At 40.8% G+C, this 12,068-nt stretch overlaps 1 protein-coding gene across 6 annotated transcripts in view; it reads right to left on the bottom strand.

Annotated features, from left to right (window-relative positions):
- Positions 1-12,068, bottom strand: part of grik4 (glutamate receptor, ionotropic, kainate 4) — a 599,305-nt gene that overhangs the window by 149,708 nt on the left and 437,529 nt on the right. For all 6 annotated transcript variants that reach the window (XM_039764198.1, XM_039764201.1, XM_039764200.1 and 3 more), the window contains one exon: positions 1,651-1,815. In XM_039764198.1, the coding sequence (XP_039620132.1) occupies positions 1,651-1,815 (165 nt within the window). The remainder of the gene's footprint in view (positions 1-1,650; positions 1,816-12,068) is intronic.

Here is a 12,068-nt window from a genome sequence, read left to right as displayed (position 1 = left end):
GCATTTGCCAACTCTAAAATGTGTACACAAAGTCAAGTTTGAATTGCCTGTCAATGTGGGCCATATTTTTGGCAAGTGGGAAAAAAGCAGAGCAAAGTCATGCAGGCACAGGGGAACACCACATGGATGATACCCTTGCTGGCAACTGAGGATTCTGGAGTTGGGGGACAATAGAACCTACTCTGTCCATACCCATTAATTACTATATCTTTATATTAAAATACCATAATTCATTTCCAATTGGTACTAGTAATTACATTCATACTCTTCTAACCTTAATAAAATACTTATCTCTTCAAGTGAGCATCTTCCAAAAATCCCTATCATTCCTGTAATTAAAATCAGAACTTGTGCTGGTCCTCTAAAAACCCTCACCATTCTATTGATTATCTTAATAAATGTCATGCACCTTACAACCCCTCCTAAACTACTTTGGTGACCTTAATAATTTACTTATTAAAACATTATTGTTTCTATTTTTATAAACCAAATAAAATAACTCAATATTAACAACTTACCCCACTTCTAAAACTCAATTATTGAAATACCTACACTGTAATAATTCATTTAATAACATCCCAGCCCTTTTCCTTGAATTTGTACTAAAACCTCCCCTTGTAAATCCTCACTCCTGTAACATCTCTGACTTACATTGTCACCCATTAACACACTGCCTTTCCTTTTTAATGACTAAAATCCACATCTTTGCAATGATTTTTTCATGACTAGCCATCAATCCATTTTTCAACCCGCTGAACACAGGGTCACGGGGGTCTGCTGGAGCCAATCCCAGCCAACACAGGGCAGGGTGCCAACCCACCGCAGGACACACACAAACACACCACTGGGGCCAATTTAGAATCACCAATCCTCCTAACTGGCGTGTCTTTGGACTGTGGGAGGAAACCACACACAGACACGGGGAGAACAAGCAAACTCCACACAGGGAGGACCTGGGAAGCGAACCCGGGTCTCCTAACTGCGAGGCAGCAGCGCCACCATGCCGCCCCTTCATGACCTAATAAGCTCCTTATTGAACCATCATTATGCCCCGTACACACCATTCTATCTTTAGTCAACAGGCAGTTAGGTTACCTGGCAAGATAGACTGGTGGATGCTGGTCTTGTCTGGACAGCTGACCAGCATGAACTGTAAACTATTCACATTTTGTTTCCGTGTCTACTAAGATTGTTAGCTCTTGTTTTTGGGTAAGCTGCTTTTCAGGTTTTCTCAGCAAACCTTCCTTGCTGTATAAACTGATTCAGAATTTGCAAACAGTGAATTATGGATGGTAATGAAAATATGACTTGACAGAATGGATATAGTATCAGACATATTGAGTGGAAAAGAGTATTGGTAAAGCTGTATCAGAAAGTAAAAATGATCCCTTTTCACTTCACTAGAGACCTTCCAGAAGGAGTAGAGTTCCACACAGCTTTGACGGATGTCTGAGAATGTCAGACTGAGAAAGAAAATGACAAAACACAAATGATCTGAACATAAATGTATGTTGACGAGTAAGAACATCAAGTGTGCAGTGCCCTCACATATACTGTACAGGATGATAACGGCAGAGGCAATGGGAGGTTTGACAATAGTAGTTTATCCAAGTCTTGCTGCAGACTGCTAAATCATAAAAACATACATACTTGTTTCTCCCGTTTCATATTGGCTGTCTCTCAGAAGCTCGAAAATGTCCACTTCTAGCTTTGCAGTCCGTGAGCGGTCAGTTGCTCGATTAATGCCCTCCTTCGCCAAGGTAATTGCCAGCCTCTCACCTCGGCTGCATTCCATAGGGTCATCAAGAATTGCAGCTACAGTGAGAGAAAGAGAGACACAAAAGAAGATTTAATGTTGTTTTCAGCACCTCCTGTTATACCAATGCAGCAATTGATAACGCACATCAGCACATGGTATTAATTCTTTGTAAGCTGCACTGTAGTTTATTATCACGATGCTCTCTGTGAAAAATGCTATACTGAAACATATTGAATAACATCCACCCCAACTCTCTTTGATGCCAATAAAAATCTATTAAATAACCATTCTATTGAAAAGATTGAGAATGAGTATTATGAGACCACCTACTAAAACAAAGAACAGCTAACAATGCACCACAATATTTCTAGACTATATAGCACTCTACCAAAATCTGTCTCCATTGCAAATATAAAACTTCAAAATCTTTTATTTCCTTTAAGAAATATTTTTACGCAAAGGGTGATTACTGAAAAATATCGACTGAACAAGACACTACTTTTTTATTATTCTAAAAAACTGCATGAAAAAATGAACTATAAAATGTGTATTATTTGGGTGGCACAGCATCCTGGATTCCATCCATAAATGTCTGGTGTTCCTGTCATATCACATATCCCCACAGATGTCAGGTTGATTATCACATCAAAATGGACTTTAGAATGTCATGATGTCTTGAATCCTTTTCTAAGTTGTTTCCTCCACACCCCCACATGGCCCTGTGAATGGTTTTTGTTACTACATATAAAAACAGTACATCAGTTCTGTATAACTATATAAGAAACATCACCTGGATGCACTGGGACGCATCATCAGTGATGTATCCTGAGGTCATCGGGCGTTTCGGGTCTCGTAACATCATACACCCTCACTCAGGTGACCCAGCCGGGGTTGATCAATCCCCAACTTGCATCCCAGTAGCGATCCACGGATCAGCCCTCTTTATCCAAAGCCACCTTGAGGCTTTCTCTGCGGCTTCACTTGTGGATTTAATGGCCCTCTTTTTGGCCGCTCCTGTTATGCCCCAGCCGTGTGAGGACTTTGCAGAGTGAGCGTCCTGCAAATCCTCTGCAGCCAACTTCTATGGTCTTATAGAGTACCCTCCAACTTCTGTCCCTGCACTTCTTCACCAGCTCCTGGTACTTGGCATGTTTCCTCTCGTTCGTGTCCTCGATACGCTCTTCCCAGGGCACTGTCAGTTCCAGCATGATCAGCTGTTTTGAGGCCTCAGAGGTAATGATCATGTCCGGCCGGAGTGATGTTGTTACGATTTGCTGCAGGAACTTTAGCTGCTTTCCCAAGTCAGCCTGCAGCTGCCAATCAGAGGCTGTGTAGAAGAGGCCCGTTACTACTGCCTTTGCCTGGGATTGCTCTCCCGCTTTAACGAAGGTAACTGCCTTCTTGGAGCCGTGGAGCAGTTGGCTTGTGTTGATGGCTGAAGCCAAGCTTTCAGCAACTGCCTTGAGCACCTTGTCATGGTGCCACCGGTAGCGGCCGTCTGCCAGAGCCTTAGGGCAGCTGCTGAGTAGATGTTCCAGAGAGCTTCTTCCTGAACAAAGTGGACAGAAGGGTGTCTTGCTCTTCCTCCAGACGTGGAGGTTTGCTGGGCTTGGCAGGACATCGTAGACGGCCTGCACCAGGAACCGGACACGAAAGAAATACGTAGAGTACAAAAAAATGCTAATATACAGAGTTACTCCCTCTTTTTAATAGCTGCTACTGAATCACATGGAATGTTTCACTTTTGAGGGTTCAAAGCTCACAGAGACCACCTACTTCAGATTGTTCAGAGAAAGGAACCCCATGTTGGAATGGCTCAGCATTTGATGTGATTGGAGGTCAGTATGAGACAAAGTCTAAGTTTAGAGAGATCACTAGCCACCTGAAGAACCTGTTCAATACTTGAAAACTGATTTGATTATAATAATACTGGTCAGTAGTAGCTGCCCGGGGTTGGTTTCCTGCCTTGCGCCCTGTGTTGGCTGGGATTGGCTCCAGCAAACCCCCGTGGCCCTGTAGTTGGATATAGCGGGTTGGATACTGGATGGATGGATGGATGGATGGTCAGTAGTAAGAGAAAGAGAGAGAGAGGTTAGGAGCAAACGCTGATTCAGCGCATTGCCGCACCCACCACACGACAAACCAACTCAGGATCTCCAGATTAGGACCCGAGTGCAGCCATGCAACGGGTGACACCTCAGCACCACACAAGTTCAGATGGAGTGGAACAGTGGGAGGTTTTAATGGTGGCTGGAGTGCCAATTCTGCCACCAACCTCCAAGTTTTTCCCTGCAGGTTGGAGGGCCTACATGCAGTGTTGGATGCAGATTAACGTCATACCCAGGACGGAGCAATTAATAAGCCTCAATCAAAATTCAGAGGTTAAATGAAAACATTCACTGCCCTCCCAAAAATACTCTTGAAAATCATTTCCTTCCATCAAGCTGCTCACTATGCTTTTTTTTAAGTTGTGCTATTTACTCTTATTAAGTGTAAATATGGAGACAAATCAAAGCACTGCCAAACGTCTGTGCCAGTGTAGTGCTACAGCAGACATCGTGCAGTGCTTTGGACTGATAGTATAATTAAATTCCAAAGAAGTCAGCAGTTGAAAAAAATAAAAGATTGCTTTTTGTCATACTTTGACATGAAAATTTGGACTGGCATTTTCAGTTTCATTTTATCAAGCATTAGAACCAAGTATAATCCATCCATCCATCCATTCATTATCCAACCCATCATATCCTAACCACAGGGTCATGGGGTCTGCCGGAGCCAATCCCAGCCACCACAGGGCACAAGGCAGGAAACAAACCCCGGGCAGAGCGCCAGCCCACCGCAGACCAAGTATCAAGGAAACACAAATTCCCTTCAGACACACACACACACAAGAATAAATTACTAAGAAGATAGATGTGCCCAACTGCTCTTCCCAAGTCCCCAAAGTGATGCTCTGAAGGAGAAGCAGGTGATTTTAGACAGTCCATGTCATTCCCTGATTCCCTTTACATCACTGGCTCTAAGGGAGAGCTTCTGAGGAAAACACTCCCCATTTCCCTCCTGTTAACTAATAGCACTTCATTATAAATAACAAGTCTTATTCCCATTCTGCATGATCAAATTACGCAGGTGATTGTTTTATTTTTCTGCCTTACTCAAGCGTGCAAATTAACAGCTTTGTGGAACTTCACTCAGCCTCTGTGACACAGACAAGCAGGATTTAATTAGCACCACAGGAGAATTTACCAGTAAAACGCTTGAGATTTGCTAAAATCACGGCAAACAACAAAAAAATTGCATGAATCACAGGGAGTATACCCAGCCTGGGCACTGAAGCAGTGAGGAAGATCAAAGACGTCAAATCTCACTGGAAACAAGCAGATAACTTGGAAATGGATTAAAGTCTTTGGAAGTCCTAGTCACCTTCATTATCTTCTCGTCACAAGCCTAGAAAAACAATCTAAAAATATTTGCATTTTTTGGGTTAAATTTTTTTGCAGGCCTTTAAGAGTTTTGTAGATGTTAGGAATTTCTGCCCAAATGATAACCCAGCCTAGCAGATACATTAAGGTCATAAACCTGGGAAGCTACAAAACCAGTGGGTTGTTTCCAAAAATGAAACCATAAACTCACCTTAATAAAAGCAGGATTTTTCAGGCAGAGGCAAGACATCAACGAATAAAATCTATTTTGCTTTATGCCTCTGCACCATTCGCAGAGCTATGGCAAATAGAAAAAGATGGATGGAGGGCGCTTACTTTACCTCCTCCAGGGTACTGACACCTTCACAGTGACTTTACAGATATGACATTTAACACCACAAGAGATTCTTAAGTGAGATCAAAAGTCTGTCTTCAACAAAATGAAATAAGGTAAATTGTATTGGACCGGTTCAGGCTGTACTAAAGACCTGGCCGACAGCAATTCACCTGAACATATGTCAATACTTTATATAAAGAATGAATAAATTATTAAAAAAGAAATAAATCTTACATTGCAGTTATTTGGAAACATGTGTTATTAGGAAAAACTCTTTATTTTACTCATCAGTGAGAAGTCAAGCAAAATGACCCCTTTTATTGGCTAACTAAAAAGATTACAATATGCAAGCTTTCGAGGCAACTCAGGCCCCTTCTTCAGGCAAAACGTAATACAGAAACTGGAGTTCCCTGTGTTTATATAGACACCAAGGCAAGAAACAACAGTGAGACATCTTAAATGTAAAAAAATAATAGACCTCTTCAGGCTAAGATTCATTTAACAAGAGAGAAGAACAATGCATGGTCAAGATCTTTGGATAAGGTAACTGTCCAACAAAGTATCTGATGAGTTTTTCCATACAATGTGGATCTGTAGTCAGGTTGTCTGTGTCAGTCTGAGAGATGCAAACAATCCTCATACCTGGCCATAAAACTCATCAGCGTTTTTTACTCTTTAAACTTTACTCATCAGTGAAATTCTCCCTGCGGTGGGCTGGCGCCCTACCCGGGGTTTGTTCCTGCCTTGTGCCCTGTGCTGGCAGGGATTGGCTCCAGCAGACCCCGGTGACCCTGTAGTTAGGATATAGCGGGTTGCATGATGGCTGACTAACTGACTGAAATTCTCTAGTGAAAACAAAACTTTTGTTTTGTCGGCATGGTGGCGCAGTGGTAGCGCTGCTGCCTCGCAGTTAGGAGACCTGGGTTCGCTTCCCGGGTCCTCCCTGCGTGGAGTTTGCATGTTCTCCCGTGTCTGCGTGGGTTTCCTCCGGGCGCTCCGGTTTCCTCCCACAGTCCAAAGACATGCAGGTTAGGTGGATTGGTGATTCTACATTGGCCCTAGTGTGTGCTTGGTGTGTGGGTGTGTTTGTGTGTGTCCTGCGGTGTGTTGGCACCCTGCCCAGGATTGGTTCCTGTGTTGGCTGGGATTGGCTCCAGCAGACCCCCGTGACCCTGTATTCGGATTCAGCGGGTTAGAAAATGGATGGATGGATGGAAACAAAACTTACCAACACCAGCTTTACAAGCCTCCTACCAAAGCAATTTATGTAATGTCAGTGATTTTGGTAATTGGTAATCACACTCCTGCAGTCCTAGAAACATCTTTATAATCTCTGCCAACAGATTTCCAAATTTGTATCCTTGACCTTGCAAAGTCATGAAAAAGAAGAAAAAATACAGACGGTAGTAGGTATTCTCTAAAGTGTGCCGGGAACGTCAAGAGGAATGTGTCAAAGATCTTTGCATCAGAACTACCTCTCCTCCATAAGCTGGTCTAGTCCTTTGCCTTTATGCCTTCCATCCAGTTTCACTTCATGGTTCAAATACACAGTGCACTTCCTGTGCCACATATTAATCACAAATTAAGAAGAATCAAAATCTGATGTCCAGCCTTAAAGAAAGAAAACAATGAAAACTAACGCCAGCAGTGGATCACTTAGCTCCCCGTTTCAATGAAGAATAGTGTCTATTATGTGCTCCTTTGAATGGCTAATGTATTTAGGTTAATGGTAAATGTGCCAAAGCCAGCCTTACATTTAACTCTCACCTGCACCAGACATTGATAAATGCAATTTAAGACCTTATGTTGAATTCATTTTTACAAAGTTAGACTAGCTTGCATATTCGCACATTTAAACCACGTATGAGGTCAGTGTAAGCAGGGCCCTGAAAAATTTGGCCCTGTACCAGCCTACCACCTTTCTTGTCTTTTATTTTTAATCAAAACCTGCTACTTTGTAAATTAATTTTGAACCAACTCCTTTTCTGGATCTCTTACAGTAGATGTTGTGCTGGACCATGTCCTGCTTAGCAGTTAGCAGAACGGTATTGTCTTGCGAGACATCTCATTGGAACATGTTGGAAATAAAATGCTCCACCCTCAGATATACAGTATATTGGACCAGGGATGCAATATTATTCATTAAGCTGAATAGAAAATAATATTTTTTATTCTTGGCAACACCAGTAAATTTTATTGCATGTGGCATCCCTTTATAAGTTATTGCTCAACAATCACCATGTCCTCTTAGCCTTTAGATTGATGATTCCTAACATGGGGTGCACGCACCACTGGGGGGCAATTTGATTTTTTAGGGGGGAAATTCGAGAATTTAGGTACGTTAAACAATTTATAAAATGAAAAAACACAAATTCACTGTTAAAAATGATTATTTTTATTTTTATTTTTTACAGAGACATTTATATCCTTCTATATAAAAGCGGTTGGGATTGTCCTTCCGTCCCGTGAGTGCTACGCAGGCGCGGAGTTTCACACACGCCTTGTCCATTTTGCAATGCATGATGGGATTTGTAGTTTCGTTTTTCCAGGTAAAAGATGATTTTCTATTCCAGACTGTGCGAGTAACACGGAGTTTCACACACGCCCCGTCCATTTTGCAATGCACGATGGGATTTGTAGTTTCGTTTTTCCAGGTAAAAGATGATTTTCTACTCCAGACTGTGCGATATCTTCTTCTTCTTTCTTACTATACAAAAAGCGGCAGGGATTGTCCTTCCGTCCCGTGAGTGGAAAGCGTAGCGGTATTCCGCTTATCACAGACTTACTACTTGCAGCTTGCGTGCAGGCGACATGATGTGAGCAGAGTTCTGGTGCTCCCATCGTTCCCTTGCTTTTGTGCGCGATGCGCTGGAAAAATAGACAAAATTATGTCTCTGGAAATAATTAATGTTGATGGAGTACAAATGCCTCACCGCGTAGTAAATATCAGGGGGGTTCAAAAGGGAGACCTCAATATAGAAAAAAAGTTTCAATTTCTTCACAAAAATAACAGAAACTACGAGTATTAAAGTAATACCGCTCAAATACAATATAACCAAATGAATGAGTTTGTATAAAATATCAAATTGATCTACATATTGAATTGCCTTAAGAAGTGGTCAACTCAAAAGTCGGTCGCCTTAAAAGGCGGGTCAGCCTAGTTTTTATATAAACATAGAAGGGATTGCGAAGAACCCTTTAATTTATGATTTTACAACCGGTTTGGGTTTTTCTACTTAGAAATCGTTTTTACCATTAAAATAACATGAATTGCAACAATGATTATAAAATGTTGTCATTCACTACACTTTTGGCACGCAGACTTACTTTGCTAAACTGGAAGAATCCTAACTCTCCTCTTTTAAGTCAGTGAGAAACCGATGTTTTATATAATCTGAAATTGGAAAAAATCAAATACTCAGTTAGAGGATCTGTACAGATTTGTTTCAAAACATGGCAGGTTCTAATCAGTAATATTTTAGAATGAGCTCCTAAAGCACCGAGGAAGCAATTATCTCCGCATTTCTTTTTCTTCTCCATTCATCTCTATTGCCCTATTAAACTCATCAATTTCGGTATGTTTACAAGCCTTAAGTTTTACCCCGTTGGCCATGCTCTCTCTCAAGGATGGGGTCGACTTGTTCTCAGTCCTACTTTTTGTAAAAATTGATTGATTTGTATGGAATGATTGCAATAAAATTAATAAAACTTCAAAAAAAAAAAAATTTTTGCAATATAACAAAAATATAAAATGATCAAAATATTACAGAAAAAGCTGTCCTTAAAGTTATTTTATATTTATGAATATCACGTCTCTTATTATATGTTTTCAAAACTGTATTTGGTGTATTTTCATATTACTTCATCCATCCATCCATCCATTGTTTAACCCGCTGAATCCGAATACAGGGTCACGGGGGTCTGCTGGAGCCAATCCCAGCCAACACAGGGCACAAGGCAGGACCAATCCTGGGCAGGGTGCCAACCCACCGCAGATATTACTTCATATTATATTATTTCTTTTAACAATTACTTAGTGATGTCTTTGTCAGTACTTCAACTCTCCTTTCCCTCTTTTGTTTCCATGTTCTTTGGAAGCTTGTTTAGACCAAATTAATGACATTATGGGCTTCCTCCACATGATTAGGAGCTCACTTTTTGAATAATAAGAATAAGGTATATGTTACAGTGGGGGACATCATGATTTTAGAGAGGCCTAGGTGGGGCACGGCCAAAAAAAGGTTGGGAACCCCTGCTTTAGATGTTCTACTCTTTCCTTTTCAAACTTTTTTTTTATCATTATAAAGCCTAGTTGATCTCCCTCCGCCTTTTGCTTTCTGCTTCTTTCTTTCCTTTTCTCTTAATGGGAAGCAGATCTTGTCATTATTTCCATTTCATGGTTTGTTCATATATTGGTATTTCACAGATAGATTTTTTTTTTTTACTTTTATCTATGCCGCTTATGCGTCTCTTTTTCCTTCTAACTCAATCATTTTCTATTCGTGTGCTACATCAGTTTGCAAAATTCATAAATGAATTAAAAATAGTTTAGTGGTCAAGAAGAATGCTAATTCTGTAGTTCTGACACACGTTGGTTTAAAATCAAATTACTAAGTGCACAAACTGCACTTTCATTCTTATTTGCATAATGATCTCAAAATTAAATTAAAAAATCCATTCATCCATTATCTGAACCCAATTTTTCCTTTACAGGTTTGCAGGGAGTCAGAGGCACAAGGCAGAAACAAATCTGATGTAAAAAGAAAGATCTTCACACGGCACCCTCACTCATACACACACATTTGCACAGAAAGGACCAGTTTACTGCTGTCAGCTAATTTATATTTATGTCTTTGGGGATATGGAATGAAACTGGAGTATCTACAAAAATGCAAATGGACACAAGAAGAACATGTAAACACCATAAAGATAGTAAATGGGCTAGAAATTAAATATGTTGTTTAGCATAGGTGGAGTACTGGACATGAATATTAATTATGAGACCAGTTGATGACTTGTTACAAATACTCCAATGCCTAGTCAACTTCTTTATCTTTAGATTTTTATCATTGGCATTATTCATACTAAGTAAGCTGTTCAAATTATGTGTTACGTTTTTGTATTCATATTCCCTACCTCTGCTCTTTAGGCAACAAGGATTGACAAGAATTCAAAGCAAAATATGGTAATAAGCAGAGAGTATTTTTTCACCTTCTATATGAGTTTTTAAAAAAACTGAGGAATTAAATCAAAGAAAATGTCTGACAGTGACAGGATTTATTAATGTTTAGTAATATGAGAGGCTTTGAACAACAAAAGGAAGACAGAAGCCCAAAATTCTGTGATTTTAAAACATCTGCTCTTTAATTTCTCACTGCCTACAATTTGTGACTGTGTCATCACAGGGATATGAAGTTATGTCAGGTTAGCTGTGACAATGCAGTGACATGACGGGATGATTATTTACTCAAATGCTCTGTCAAGCTCTCAGGGGCTGATGTGGAGAAGCAGACGTTTCAATTCTGTAGCAATTTTAAGCCTGTCTCCAGTCCTCTGGCTTGTCATATATAATATATTAAAGAGCAGCATATTCTGCACTGTCATGAGGAGTGTCACTGTGGTAAGGAGAAGACCCCCAAGTATAGCAGCATATCCTGCACTGGCATGAGGAGTGTCACTGTGGTAAGGAGAAGACCCTCAAGTATATCAGCATATACTGCACTGGCATGATATATCCTGCACTGGCATGAGGAGTGTCACTGTGGTAAGGAGAAGACCCCCAAGTATAGCAGCATATCATATCAGCATATTCTGCACTGGCATGAGGAGTGTCACTGTGGTAAGGAGAAGACCCCCAAGTATAGCAGCATATCCTGCACTGGCATGAGGAGTGTCACTGTGGTAAGGAGAAGACCCCCAAGTATAGCAGCATATCATATCAGCAAATCCTGCACTGGCATGAGGAGTGTCACTGTGGTATGGAGAAGACCCCCAAGTAAAGCAGCATATTCTGCACTGTCATGAGGAGTGTCACTGTGGTAAGGAGAAGACCCCCAAGTATAGCAGCATATCATATCAGCAAATCCTGCACTGGCATGAGGAGTGTCACTGTGGTAAGGAGAAGACCCCCAAGTATATCAGCATATCCTGCACTGGCATGAGGAGTGTCACTGTGGTAAGGAGAAGACCCCCAAGTATGAAATAATGAAAGAACTAAACCAACAATATGGGGAGCTCACGTTTGTGGAACAAGACTCCCTGGAGTCTTGCTGTGCTTGGATGTGGAAAAAAGACTTTGATAAAACGGAATGGTATTACCAATTTACTGCTTTTTGTAAATGTGGTCTTAGACCCAACATACTGTATGTACAATGTATTAATGCTCATGGATCAAAAATGTAAACTCCAGCTTAAAATCCCCAGCTAGTATAAATAATATAAATTCGGAGTATTTTATTATGAAACATAGAACTACCGGTAGATGGACCTGCCTTCTATCACCAGTTTTACTTGCCCTTGCCATTGAACCTGTAGCCATCCACTTACATAA

Source organism: Polypterus senegalus, chromosome 9 (genome assembly GCF_016835505.1).
Source record: "Polypterus senegalus isolate Bchr_013 chromosome 9, ASM1683550v1, whole genome shotgun sequence".
Classification (NCBI taxonomy): Eukaryota; Metazoa; Chordata; class Cladistia; order Polypteriformes; family Polypteridae; genus Polypterus; species Polypterus senegalus.
Note: the sequence above shows the minus strand (reverse complement) of the source record. Positions and strands in the feature narration are given on the sequence as shown.